This window comes from Polypterus senegalus, chromosome 3 (assembly GCF_016835505.1).
Source record: "Polypterus senegalus isolate Bchr_013 chromosome 3, ASM1683550v1, whole genome shotgun sequence".
Taxonomy (NCBI): domain Eukaryota; kingdom Metazoa; phylum Chordata; class Cladistia; order Polypteriformes; family Polypteridae; genus Polypterus; species Polypterus senegalus.
The window spans coordinates 45,392,549-45,407,977 of NC_053156.1; the positions used below are offsets into that span (position 1 = coordinate 45,392,549).

The 15,429-nt window shown below is 41.0% G+C and overlaps 1 protein-coding gene across 1 annotated transcript in view; it reads left to right on the top strand.

Annotated features, from left to right (window-relative positions):
• actl6b (actin-like 6B) overlaps positions 1-15,429 on the top strand; it is a 68,560-nt gene that overhangs the window by 50,669 nt on the left and 2,462 nt on the right. Inside the window, exons 10-13 of the mRNA XM_039747095.1 lie at positions 9,343-9,457; positions 9,552-9,632; positions 9,751-9,846; positions 9,946-10,032. Coding sequence (XP_039603029.1) covers positions 9,343-9,457; positions 9,552-9,632; positions 9,751-9,846; positions 9,946-10,032 — 379 coding nt within the window. The remainder of the gene's footprint in view (positions 1-9,342; positions 9,458-9,551; positions 9,633-9,750; positions 9,847-9,945; positions 10,033-15,429) is intronic.

Genomic DNA, 15,429 nt, shown 5'->3' on the forward strand with positions numbered 1-15,429 from the left:
AAATGTCTTGCAAGAGATATTAAGCCATGAAAACTCTAACTTCTAAACACAATTCAAACTGTAGTCTTTATAAATCGAGGTTTTATTCTTAGAATCGAAAAACACAACACAAATGCTCAAAATAGCAAAAAAGGATGTGAAGGCAATCCAAGGCAGACAAGTCCCAATACATAATCCATTAGAAAAAACCAAAGACAGAACAGAAATAATCAGAAAAGCCAGAAAATGCTCACAAAAACAATACTTACTATAAACTCCTACACACTAGAAGTTTTTCCTGAATTTAGCTTGAGAGCTCAGAAAGAAGGCTGTCAGGGTGGCCCCACCTCTTAAGTGCCCACCCACAACACACAAGGAATGATAGCACAGTTTAAAGGAACAACACACAGTTATGAACGTAAGAGAAAAAAACATAGAGATATGAGAAATAATCATTCAAAAATGACAATACAACACATAAATACGGACCCTTACACCAGTGTTTCCTAACCTCGGTCCTGGGGGCTCACTGTGGCTGCAGGTTTTTGTTCCAACCAGATTCCTAATCAGTGAGAACACCTGATAGCACTGATATCATTTAATTAGCTGGTATTATTTTTCTTTTATTCTACATTCAGAAAAACACAGCAGCATGATTTTTACATTTATAAGACATTTACAAATATTTCTGTATTTGCTATAGATTGAAATGCTTAACTCTCTTGTTTTCATTCTATTTTGCCCTTTCTCTGTGCAGTTTTTCCCCCTTCGTTGTATCTTATTAATGACAATTAAAAATGAGCAGAGCAGACACGCTAGCAAACAACACTGAATAATCAAAGGCTGCAACTACTTCAGCATCAGACCCACTAATTAGTAAATAATGGATTAAGTAAACAATTAGAACACCTAGAAAAGTAGAATGAAAATCAAAAAGAAAATATCTCTCTATTATTAAAAAAAAAATCCTGGAAAGGAAAAGCAGGGCGATGAGACGTGATCTTCTCGGAAGTTCTCGGAAGACACTTAAAAGACCCTTAGCGTGCGTTCAGCCGACCCCCCTTCAAAGAGATGCAACCATGCCCAGGGTTGGAAATAAAGTATTGTTTTTACAATAGTTTTAAAATAAAAGTGAAAATAATGCATATGTAACAATTCCCATGAAACTAACAATCTTTTTAAATTGTATATCGAGTAAACAAAACCGGGGGGGAGGGGCGAGTGAAGTGAGCAGGGGGCAGAGCCCCGTAGTTGTTAAAAAGAAAAAAATACATTATTCCCATATAACTGCTTGGTACATTTTAAAATATATATATACACATACACACACCTAAAGGATTATTAGAAACACCTGTTCAATTTCTCATTAATGCAATTATCTAATCAACCAATCACATGGCAGTTGCTTCAATGCATTTAGGGGTGTGGTCCTGGTCAAGACAATCTCCTGAACTCCAAACTGAATGTCAGAATGGGAAATGTGTATATATAAAAATTAAAGGAACACTTTAAAGAAACACATTAGATACATCAGATCTCAATATGAAGTTGGATATCTATACAAATAACGACAGGGCAATGTCTTAGGAACAAAAGGATGCCAAGTCTTTTAATGGAAATAAAAGTTTTCTGCCTACAGAGGGCTCAATTGTGTAGACACCCTAAAATCAGAGTGAAATGAAGATGTGGCAGGCTAGTCCATTTTTTCAAAAACTTAATTTCTGCTACTCAAAATGCTTTTCAGTATCCTGTGTGGCCCCCACGAGCTTGTATGCATGCTTGACAACGTCGGGCATGCTCCTAATGAGATGACGGATGGTGTCTTGTGGCATTTCCTCCCAGATCTGTATGAGGGCATCCCTGAGCTGTTGTACAGTCTGAGGAGCAACCTGGCTGCGCCTAATGGACCGAAACATAATGTCCCACAGATGTTCTATTGGGTTTAAGTCAGGGGATCGTGAAGGCCATTCAATTGTTTCAATTCCTTCATCCTCCAGGTACTGCCTGCATACTCTTGCCACATGAGGCCGGGCATTGTCGTGCATTAGGAGGAAACCAGGACCTACTGCACCAGCGTAGGGTCTGACAATGGGTTCAAGGATTTCATCTCGATACCTTATGGCAGTCAGAGCACCATTTCCTACGCAGTAGATGTCTGTGCGTCCCTCCATGGATATGCCTCCCCAGACCATCACTGACCCACCACCAAACCTGTCATGTTGAACGACGCGTTGCAGGCAGCATATCGTTCTCCTTGTCTTCTCCAGACTCTTTCACGCCTATCACAGCTGCTCAGGGTGAACCTGCTCTCGTCTGTAAAAGTACAGGGCGCCAGTGGGGACTTGCCAATTCTGGTGTTCTTGAGCAAATGCCAGTCGAGCTCCACGGTGCTGGGCAGTGAGCACAGGGCCCACTACAGGACGCCGGGCCCTCAGGCCATCTTCATGAAGTCTGTTCCTGATTGTTTGGGTAGAGACATTCACACCAGTGGCCCTCTGGAGGTCATTCTGTAGGGCACGAGCAGTGCTCAGCCTGTTCCGCCTTGCACAAAGGAGCAGGTATCGGTCCTGCTGATGGGTTGAGGACCTTCTACGCCCTGTCCAGCTCTCCGAGAATAACAGCCAGTCTCCTGAAATCTCCTCCATGTTCTGGAGATTGTGCTGGGAGACACATTAAACCTTCTTGCTGCAGCACGTGTGGATGTGCCATCCTGGAGAAGTTGGACAACCTGTGCAACTTCTGTAGGGTTAAGGAATCGCCTCATACTGCCAGTAGAGATGATTACTCAAGCCAAAACTAGCACGAGTGGAAAACCAGCCAAAAAGATCAAGAGGGAGAAACTTGAAATGACCTCCACATGTAAAACCAGTCCTGTTTTGAGGGTTTTCTAATTGTTGCCACTTTAGTGCACCTGTCGTTAAGTCCATGAACACCAATACAGCTGAAAGTGATTAACAATGACCTCAGCTGCTTAACCAACCAGAAAATTATCAGACAGGTTTAATTGATTTCATGCCAGGCCCAATAAAAAGTGTTCCTTTAATTTTTGTGAGCAGTGTATATATATATATATATATATATATATATATATATATATATATATATATATATATATTTACCAAACTTAGTCTTCTAGTTTCTATATTGTTCCCAAAACATAGAACATCACTTAATTAGCCCAGGAGTCCAATTAAAAACAGAATCTGGTTGGAACAAAAACCTGCAGCCACAGTGTGCCCCCAGGACCGAGGTTGGGAAACACTGTCCTACATAACATTGGCTCTCTATGTGCCACTTTAGTCTGTCACCACTGAGAGTCCTCACAAACCCTCGCTGTCCCCGCCACCTTCAATGTTCATTACAGTGAGTCCTCACGAGCCTGTGATCTCCCCCTTCTCCAAACTTCTATTTTTACTTGTCTGGTCCACACTTCTAAGTGCGCTCGCTGTCTTTCATTTCTTCCATTTCTTTCTCTTCTGATTTCTATTTTGCCCTGATCTGCCTTTACTCAGACCTTTCATACGGTTGTGTAGGCATTGCTCTAATTGACACCCAGAGCTGCTAGCGAGTGATGGCTGCCCTCATCTTTCTATTACATGTGCATGCTTAATTAGGCAGTTCCTCTGTTAACTGCTCGATCTCAGCTTGTCCTCCAGTGCTTGCCTCACCTACATTACTAACTAAGTTGCCACTGAATTGCCAAAATAAAAACTGCACTTGCCATTTTGCCATTGCTCCAGCAAAAGACTAGGTTATGATAGTTGAAACAAGACATAATCAAGGTGCAAGAATCAAAGTTGTAACCAGTAAGTCAAGATGGACAGAGACTATGCAAGCCAAGATGCAAGGCAAAAATCATATGTCAAAAATGTTAGCGACAGCCAGGAAACTAATGGTCAACCTAGTACAGGACCTACTTGGAAATAAGCTAACTATGTTAAACTGAACATGGTTTTATCCACTGAGGGGGCATATATTTATAGTGACACCAACATGACGTCATTAATACGTCAAATGTCTGAACAGTAAAAACGAGATGTTAGCCAAAGTCGACTTTCTAAACAAAAAATAAACATCAGAAATGTGATGTGCAGGTCCCAAACCCCAGAATACACAAAAACACAAGCATTAAAACTAATATTGTCACACTCATAAGTTACCCCATGAGGGGCTTAGTGTTCAGAGTGAGGTGTACAAGATGGTTTAAGTTCTGGTTATGCTGAAAGGATCTCTAATTGTTGATTTCAAAAATGGCCTACTGCAGAGGTCAGTGCTCTTTTGTATTTTATATTAACGATTTACAGAAAAAAGGTAAAAAAATAAGTTGGTTAAATTGAAACATGACTAAAAATGGTAAGTGGATTAGAGTTTAAAATTGGGCATGTGGCAAATGTAGTTTGATCTTAATTTTCATAGTGTACTGCCCCTCAGGAAGACAGTAATATTTTTATGTAAGGGACCAGAAGAAATGCATCATGGAAAAGCAAGCCAAGGTTGGAAATGAACATCAATTCTATTTTTCGAGCAAACTAGAAATGTAATTAAAAAGTAAGAAGTCAGAACAGAGAGTAAGAGATCAAAAGCAGGAAATGCCAAAGAAAAAGATTTAGAAAGACTTTGAAAGTGTGGTTTATCCATAGACTTGGACACAAAATGGCTACCAAGACAGACTTTTGAGCCCTCACCTAATTGACCCCTCTATGTTGTGACATACAAGGCCATACCCCTGGCAGCCAGGACCCACATCATGACAACGGGATCTGCAAAGTTGTGGCATCCACAGAAAAAAACAAAATGGCGTTGTGGCAAAATAATATATTATGAGTTCTTTAAAAAATGTGGTATACATCAAATTTGTCTTCAAAAGCAGAATCCATAGGGTTTAAAATCCATAATAGACATATAGATAGTCAGAATCAATTCAGAATAAAATACAAATCATAAAAATGAGATGGAATTATACAATAGATAGTCTAGAGTTTAAAAGAGCAGCTTATGAACAAGAGTCACAGCAGACTTCTCACTGCCCGTAAACCCATGTAGTGGAGAAAGACAACAGAAAATTCTAAAAGGGTGTTTTGTTATGTAGTACGCTCACGGTGTGGAGTACGAGCCAATGGAGGTCTTTCTTAAGCTGTATGAAGTGCTTGTGAGGCTTCATCTGGAATATTGTGTGAAGTGTTGGTCTCCGTAATTGATAAAGGTCTAGACATAAGAACATAAGAAATTTGATATACAAGAGTAGACCATTCAGTCCATTAACTTCTCAACCAGCGTCTCATCCAGTTACTTTTTAAAGGTTGTCAAGGTTTCTACTTCAAATCCATGTCTTGTCAGTTTGTTCCAGATTCATGCAACCTCTTTGCATTAAGAAGTGCTGCTTGGCTTCCTAGTTTCACTTCCACTTAAATTCTACCAGCATCCTTGAACACATCATTTACTACGTATTTGAAAACATTGTGCTGGATCCACTTTATTGATGCGTTTCAGAATTTTGAAGACCTGGATTGGGTCCTCACGCAGTCTCCTTTCCTTGAGTCTAAACAGGTTTAATTTCCTGAGTCTGCCGAAGCAGAAAATGTCCTTGAATCCTTGGATGCAGCTGGTTGTTCTGTACAGTTTCAAGTGCTGCTATGCCTTTCTTGTAGCATGGTGACCAGAACTGCATATAGTACGCATTATGTAGTTTGAGCATAATGTTATTTTTTTTCAGCAGTTTTAACAATAGAATATTTTATTTTACTTTTTAATAGATGCTGGATTAGGAGCTATGCCAAAAGAATGAAGGAGTTATGTCTTTTTTGTTTTAGCAAATAAGGATCAAGATTAAGTCTCGAGACATTTTGGAAGAGTTTTTCATGTCCCGCGATTTGAGACTTTGGCCATGAGATTTTTTCAAGTCACGCCCTTCCGCTCAACCATATTCAACCACGCACATGGCCTTCTCACCTCTCATTCATGTTAATGCTTTTGACAGACATAGTTTTTGCTCTCTCAGCTCTTATAAATTTTAGCGTTTTCCTCACTTTAAGTTCCCAATTAAAGACAACGTATTATGTCCAAATCTTATTGAAGAATTTCATCCCGAAGGGTTATCAACAGAAAAAATGAGTACAGGAGCAATCCTAGCACCGAGAAACGATAAAGTCAAACGAATTAACTCCAAAAATGACGATCAGTTATACAGCAAATTGTTTAAATGTGTATCAGTAGACTATGCTGAAACAGTTGGTGATGATCATGCGGAAGATGAAAACATCAACTTACAATATCCCGAAGAATATCTACAACCGTTAACACCGTCCGGTCTTCCATCGCACGAATTACTGTAGAAAGAAGGATGTATCCAATAAAGGTAACGTACTGCGGATAACATTACACAACAAAGGAGATCTTGATATGCCATTCGTATTAAAACGTTAACAGTTTCCCGTTAGAATAGCTTTTGCAAAGATAATTTACAAATCTCAGAGCCAAACATTCGAAAAAGTTGTTTTTTTTTTTAATAGAGAGAAAGAAACGAAATTCAGTCACGGGCAGTTATACATTGCGTTGTCACGATGAAAGTCCAAACAGAATCAAAATTCAATGCCAAATTGCCGAAAATTTAATTCAAAAAATTGTTTTAACTGAAGTTTTACAGTAAAAGTGTAAGTTAAAGTAGTTTAGTAAAGTATTTGCGTTTTAGTAAAGTATTTGCGTTTTAATTTCAAAGCCAAACAAAACGAAATCGTATTACGCAACGCAACAAATTACTGTAACGCAACATGAAACATAATTTACTTTCAAATTATTACGTTTTACTCTTTTTTTTTTTACTATGGATAACTACTCGCTGTAATGTAAAATAGTTAATTCTATTATGCATATGTAACAGTTCCCATGAACTTTTTTTTAAATTGTACAACTGCATCCCCATATGCAAGCAACAGAACCAAAAAGAGGTTAGCGCATAGCGCAGGCACGGGGGTTGTTGAGCAAAGCGAGCAGGGACAACGCCCCCAAGTATAACAAAGTTTGAAAACTGTTAAGGGAATTAGTAGAGTAGATGCCAGCTGTCACATTAAAATTCATTTTTATAATAAGGACAAGGAGGTAGATGGAAGCTGGACTGGGCGGTCTCATGGTCTGGAATCCCTACAGATTTGATTTTTTTCTCCAGCCGTCTGGAGTTTTTTTTTTGTTTTTTCTGTCCCCCTGGCCATTGGACCTTACTCTTATTCTATGTTAATTAATGTTGATTTATTTTGTTTTCTTATTGTGTCTTTTATTTTTCTATTCTTTATTATGTAAAGCACTTTGAGCTACTGTTTGTATGACAATGTGCTATATAAATAAATGTTGTTGTTGTTAAGGGAACATTTTGCACAAACATAATAAAGTATTTCTTCACACTGAGAACTTTCATCCATTCATTTATTTATTCATTCATTCATTTTCCACCGCTTATCAGTAAACAGATCATGGGGCAACAGTCTTAGCAGTGAGGCCCATATGTTGGTTTCCCCTGCCACGCTTGCCATCTCAGACTGTGGGATCCCAAGGCATTTCCAGCAGGCCCTGGATCTTCCCCGGGTTCTCCTCACAGCTGCCCGTAAACCTCCACAGGGAGGCGTGCAGGAGGCATCTGTATTCAGAGGCCTGAACACCTCAATTGGCTCCTCTTCAAGCAGCAGCAGCTCTACTCCAAGCCTCTCCTTGATGTCTATGCTTCTCACCCCATCTGTAAGGGAGCCCAGCCAACCTGCACTGAAAGTTCATTTTGGGCGTTTGTACCTGTTTGTATCTCATTGTTTCAGTCATTACCCAAAGCTCATGACCATAGACGAGGGTAGGGAGTTCATTGACGGGTAAATCAAGAGCCTTGCCTTCTGACCTGCTCCTTCTTCACCACTACAGATTGGTAGAGTGACATGCACCACTGCACTCACTGCCCCATTTGTCTGTCATTTTCACCATCCCTTTACTTCTCACTCGTGAACAAGACCCCGATGTACTTAAACTTCTCCACTTGAGGCAGTAACTCACCTCCCACTTGGAGAGTATAGTCCACCTCTTTCCGACTGAAGACCATGACTTCAAATTTGAAGGTGTTGATCCTTATCCCTACAGCTTCACACTTAATTGCAAACCGTCCCAATGACTATTGCAGTTCACAGCCCAATGAAGCCAATAGGACCACATCGTCTGCAAAAAGAGAACCTGGATTTGTGACATAAGTTACAGACTATTGTACTAGAGACCATAAAGTATTTTGGAATAATTACACAATTCATTCAGAGGCGTCTAAATTATATCGGGCTCAAGATAGTTTTTAGAGTGTGCACCTGAAATTTGTGCTGAATAGATGTCTCCTCATGTAGTTTGAATATCACTGGCAAGTAATATGATTTAACAACCTATGCTACCCATCTAAGATGGGATTAAATGTAAATAATCAATGTAGACCTCAGCATTAATGTTTGCAGTGCGCCATTCAATGCATATGTCACTGTTATATGCCATTTGCTATGGGATTTGTAAATGCTGGGTTAATGTTTATGATGTGTCAGCTGTTGAAATGAGGGAGACATAGCAACCAGACACACGGACAGACACACAGGCACTTATCTTGGAGAGGGTTTTGCATATTCTAATACAATTGTTGCTGCACATCATGAAATCACTGACTTATTAAGCACTGAAGACCTTCATTTTGTTTGTCCGTGACCAGGCATGTCACTTTAGATGATGTTGAGAGGAAGTTGATTATAACTTGTCAAACCACTACCTCCTGAGATTCTTTAGAGATAGTAGCCCTGTCTTCTTATCATGTGTCTCTTTCCTTTTCTAACCTGATTAGTCCTGAACAGGTTCATGGGGGGTGCTGAATCTTATTCCAGCTACCACAGGGCACACGTGAGGATCAAACCCCACCAGTCCATCGCAGGGCAAACACACACACACACACACCCCAACCATATGCTATGGTCAGTTAAGCGTTGCCAATCCGCCTAACCTGCATGTCTTTAAACAGTGGGAGAAACCCAAACATGAGGAGAACATGCAAACTCCACGCAGGGAGGACCCAGGGCATGAACCCTAGCCTCCTTACTGTGAGAAATGAATCTGTATGTGAAGGAAATTAATGAAGGGAAACTTGGAACAGAAAACAGCATTTCTGAAGCGGGGTCATCCTCTCTGTAGGACTAGGTGGGCCTCTTTGGAGAGACCGTGTTTTGTGAGGAGTTAGCTTATCATATTTCATTTCTGAACCTCATACCCTCACTGTGTTTTTTGTTTCTTTGTCTTGTGGCAACTCAGAAACTTCCTCCCCAGTGGCGGCCTAATGGAGTTAACTTGCACATTTTCTTTTCCATGTAGGGTGGCTGCTCAGATGCCTACGGTTCATTATGAAATGCCAAGTGGATATACAACAGACTATGGAGCTGAGCGTTTAAGGATCCCCGAGGGTCTCTTTGACCCCTCTAATGTCAAGGTTAGATTCCCCTGCTCATATTAACTCTCTGCCTACTGTCGGTAGTGTTTTGCATCTTTGGGTGTGTTCTCAAAACTCTGTACGTTTCCATCAGGGTCTGTCAGGAAACACAATGCTTGGAGTTGGCCATGTTGTGACCACCAGTATTGGGATGTGCGACATTGACATTCGTCCTGTGAGTATGAAGGGTGGGATTTGCCTTGTAGGTCATCTGTAAAGGGGATGCATCTTAATGGCAAGGTATAGCCCCTTTATGGTGGCCACCAGGTGAGTTTATGTGTTTACTTTTCCAGGGCCTGTATGGTAGTGTGATTGTCACTGGTGGCAACACTCTTCTCCAGGGTTTCACTGACCGACTCAATCGTGAGCTCTCCCAGAAAACTCCACCTGTAAGACCTTCATTTTGACCATTAGCCAAGTCCTTTGACTTTGTGCTCATGAAGTCCCTCTGTCCCACTGCCAATTGTTCACATGTTTTTCTCTTCCAGAGCATGCGTCTCAAACTGATTGCCAGCAACAGCACAATTGAGAGACGCTTCAGCCCCTGGATTGGGGGTTCCATCCTGGCTTCACTGGTAGGTCTCAAACAGGCTGCATCAGATGGCATAATACTGTAAAGGCCAGGAGAAGGATGAGGTCTCACCAGAGAAGGAATTAATTATACAATATTCTGCTTGACGTTTCTCTTTCAGGATTCTGCTTCTGTGTAGTACATACTTGTCACAACTCTGACAGAGCATGCTGGGATAGCTGTTTCACTTGAACTGTTACCAACAGTCAGTCCTCTGAATTTTCATTTCTGCATATAATCTGTCTCAAAGTAGTTAGTGGACACAAATCCACCAACAGTGGACATTTCACACACAGTTACAAAATCAGTTTGGTAATTGCTACAGTTTCTGTGCCGTTGTAATCTCTACATATGGCTTGTTTATGAGTGTAACAGTAGCGCATTTCCTATGACTGCACCACACTGGAATTATGCCCAGTGTGACTCAGGGCTGTCTTTAACTCTTTTAGATGTCGATTTTTGTCAACACAAAGGGTTGAGAATGGACTTCAGGGGCAGAGAGCGAAAGAAAGCTGTAAATGTTGTTAAAACTCACTGTTACATCATAGGTCGACGCTCTTTGATCGGAGGACTGTTTAGACTCAACTTGACATTGAAACCCTGCGTGTGTGTGAGTAGTGTAGAGTAAGCAGTATCTCGAATGGCATCGACATCGGGCTTGAGGGAGCAAAGCAAATGCGCAAAGTGAAATACTCTGCATATTATTTAGTTAATTTTTGCATATGATTGTTGAATCGGACTCTGACTTCTCGAACTCCGATTTTTATACAAGTGATCTGGAGATCGAAAACAATGAAAGTCAGGTGCCTGCATCGATTGACCGGCTCCCAGCTGATCATAGTGCTGGACAGGCTCATGCTGCTGACGCGCCTATGAAAACATTTGTCCTGGGAGGACTACACAGACATTAATCTGTGGGAGACAAGCTGGCACCTGGGCTTCACCAAATGACGTGGCCTACTGGATTAGTAGCCACTTGACTACTTCAAGCCGTTTCTTTTTACCAGAAGGTGCCTTTCAGCTTATGAGTGATGGAATAAACACGTATGTAATAAGTATGTGAATATGCCTATTTGTAGGGGTTCCTGGAACATAAAACAGAGTGACATTGGTCATAAATAAGTATTTTAAGTTGATTTAATTTGCATGAAAACCATTGCTTTTAGTGCTTTTCAGAAAACTGAGTTTTTTTGGAAAAATATTCAGCCCTGGGATAAAAGGGAGTAAAAGTAATTAGCTCTAAAAGAGTTAATGTATGGGCACCATGGGCACTGGCTTGGAGCCCCGGGAGCATAAGGGTCCACCATGTTTCTGATGCCTAAATATGTTTCTGTTTCGCTATCAAAACAGGGGCCTCAGCGCACTACTTTGCCCGGGGGCCTATGATGCTGGCAAGACATGTCATTCCTACACACAGACGCTGACAATGAGCTGGTGTGACTGCTGCACACAGGGTCTCCGCCAGTGTGTTGTTGTTCATAGTCTCTCTGGAAGGAACTGCTGAACATACAGCAATTACTATGGCAGTACAATTCCCACAGTTACTGCTCTATCATTATCATTTATGCTCACAGTTTCTGTTTCATTATAAATACTATGTATTCACCCCTTGGATATTTTTGCAATTTATATATAGAGTATTGTATCTTAGTGATTTAATTTGGTTTTTCTGACACTGATCAAGAGAATAGACTCTTTAATGTAGAAGTGAAAACAGGTCTAAATTAATTACAAATATAAAAAACAATATATTTAATCTCATAAATTTTCACCCCCTATGGGTCATGTATTTAGTAGATGCACCTTGGCAGCCATGACAGCCCCGAGTCTGTGTGCACAGGTCTCTATCAGCTTGGCACATCTGGAAAAAGCCTACAGAACTGCTCACGCTGTGACATGACGCATGGTGATCGTGAGTAGACAGCCTTTGTCAAGTTCAGTCACAACTTCTCAGTTGAATTGAGATGTGGACTCTGACTCGGCCACTCCAGCACATTAACATTGCTGTTGTTTAACCATTCCTGTGTAACGTTGGCTTTATGCTTGGGCTCATTGTTATTTTGGAACACAAATCTTCTCCCAAGGTGCAGGCTTCTTGCAGGATTTTGCTTTATTCATTTCACCCTCCACTCTCACAAGCTTTCCAGAGTGGGCTGCGGAGTAGCCTCCCCACAGCATAATACTGTCATGGTGGGGATGCTGTGTTTTTCATAATGTGCAGTGTTCACGCATGGTGTTTAGCCTCATGGCCATAAAAGCTCAATTTGCGTCTTATCAGGCCAATGAACCTTCTTCCAGCTGACTTCAGAGTTTCCCATGTGCCTTCTGTCAAACTCTATGTGAGATGTTGTGCTTTTTTTTTAATAGTGACCTTCTCTTTGCCACTTTCCCATAAAGATGCCACTGGTGAAACACCAGTTGTAACAATTGTTGTCTCCACAGTATGTCCAATCTTAACCACTCTAGCTTTTTACTCCTACAGAATTCTCACAGTTCTTTTGATGGCCCTCGCTAGTCTTCTTACAAGATCACTCACTTGTTTTGGACGGTCTGTTTTAGACATATTTACATTGTGAACGGAACCCGGGCACAGACAGGCAGACATGTTGTTTTTCACACACCACACGTTTATTTACACTATATACAAAGTTATGAAAGTGCACCACAAACCCCACAAGTCCTCCAAAGTCCAGGCAGCTCTCTCACACACTGCCTTTCTTCGGGCCGCCTCCACTCTCGCTTCTCCTGCTTTGTCCTACTTCCACCCGACTCCAGCCCCGAATGAAGGGAGGCGGCCCCTTTTATTCACACCTGGATGTGCTCCAGGTGCTACCCGGCAATCTCCCACCGACACGCCCCCGTGTGGCAGAAGTGCCGGCTGTATCCCCAGAAGCACTCCGGGTGTCCCTGCTCCTCTTCCCCACAGCACTTCCTGGTGTGGTGGAAGTGCTGAGGTCCAGGGTTCCCAAGGCATCAGGGTGCCCCCTGGTGGTGACCACGGGCCCCTACAGGGTTGGGCTTCCAAGCCCTCTACCTGTGGCCCCCAAAGCAACCAGGGTGGCAGCCCTCATGTGGTCCATGGCGGGTGCACGCCCTCGTCCTCTCCTCCAAGGTGTCCCGGCCGGGTCGTCACCCCTGGCATCCCTGACAACATGTGTGCCACACTCATGATTGATTTAACGTGACTCTAAGGGATACTCAGTATTTTCTTTTCTTTTTTTCAATCACCTTTTCTTGGTGCTGCCTGGAGTTTTCTTTTGTTTTTATTGTAAGTTTGGCCACCATAGTGCCTCAGCACCCATTAGTCCTTGTAGATAAGGTGCTGAATGAAACACTTGACAGGTGACCTCCATTGAACTAATTCTGGGACTTCTCAAACCATTTGGCTGCCCCAGTGATGATTGAGGTGTGTCATATTAAAGGGATGAGATTGCTTATTTTGTGTTTTATATTTGTAATTAATTTAGACCACATTGCAGAGATTTGTTTTAACTGTCATATTAAAGAGTCTTTTTTCTGTGTCAAAAAAGCCGAATTAAATTCAGTGTTGTATAACAATAAAATGTAAAAACATCCCTGGGAGTGAATACTTTTTATAGGCAATGTATAAAAACATACAAAAAAAATACTGAACACAAAAAAGCCATGCAATCTGTTTAGAGAGATATTCAATTGTATATTAATACAACTATAGATTTATTTAACAGGACCCTAAATATTTAGAAGTAATGTAAATGAATAAACTGATGAAAGAAAGATTGTCCAGTCACTTGTTGACGCATCTCATCGAACAACTGAGGAGACAAATGGATGTTGTAGTTGAATTTGATGAAGGGTTGAAATATGCATTCTAAAGTCCTGTTCCTAGGTCAGAAGAGAGCACGAGAAGAGAATAAAAATGGGAAAAACTCAGCAACAGTCTGTACCAGAACTTGTCACATTTGTTAAAAAGGAGCCTCATTAGCGACTAAGTCACTGTAACGTATCTCTGCCTTGATTTAAGTGCTGAGACTAAATGGGCCGCTCTAAGCTCAGCAAGTAGACCATATCAACGTTTGTGGAGCCTACAGCCATAGCCGCCTTTTACGCTAGTTGTATTTATCCTCAGAGTAAAATGGAGAATTTTTGATTCACATGGAGTTTTGGGCAACTGACACTACATTCATTTTGCAATTGCAAACCCTGAAACTTACTGAAAAGATTTTTTTGTGGGGGTTAAATTGTTTTTGTTTTTGCTGTAAAAAGCAAGGAATACTGCTCCCTAAAGACTCATTGACACATCCATGATAATCTATACTTTTTAATGCATGTAATTGCCTACAAGCCAGTCAACCTATGTACACTTCAGAGCTGCGGTGCATTTGTTTTAAAAAGGTAACATGCTGCATATTTTGAACACAAAGACACACCAAAATGCACCATCATGCACACTATTGTGTTCTCTCCACATAAATACTCTCTAGAGGGAAAGCCACATGCCCCCCCCGTTACCATCAGCTGCCCTTTCCTGTTTCTTGATTCAAACACGTCATGCACTGCGGAGCATCGAGGGCTGTTTCTGTCCTCGATGCATCTTTAGGATTGCGATTGCCAAGATTGTCATTAGACCCGGTACAGTGTACTAGTTACCAGTACACTCAACAAAATGTCTGCACATGACAGGAAATGAGTCCGGTGATTTTATTTTTTCCTTTTTTTTATCTATTAGAGATGTTTAATTAAATACCAACTGACACACAGATGCAAGTGAAAGTGATGAGTGAAAATGTTTCCAGAGATGAATGAAACACATTACTTCTCGAGTCAATTTCATTGGAATTGAAACGGCATCTTTTTCATGAATTATTTTGCAAAGCGAAACGTTGAGTTAGAAATACTCTAAACCAGCGTTTCTCAACCTTTAAGTGTTTGCGACCCAAGTTTTCAGTTTTTACAGTTTTAATCGCATCCCCCCAACATTATTTTGAAATGTAGATGCATATTTTATTATACCTACTTAACTTTTATCGACATTTATCTAACTCTATATTCATTGATCTACTATCAGAATGTAGTTTAAGTTCATTTGTTTTGGTTTCAACAGATGTTTTTTTCATATTTTTGATTCTTGTTTTCTTTTTTTCACATCTTCGCACCCCCCTTTTTGTTACTTCGCGCCCCCTAGGGCCCCCACAGGTTGAGAACCACTGCTCTAAACTCTCATTCAGAAACAAGCCACATTTGATGAGGACATCTGTGTGAATACTCAGGTTATGTATGAAGATAACTGATGCAGGGCGAAGGTGGCCAAAATGGACTAGGAATATCATGTGGGAGATTATTAAATACATTTTAGGTCATTAAATATCACACCCTGCCTAAGACTGAACTACAGGGTGGTCCAGATCTAATTATGCAATTT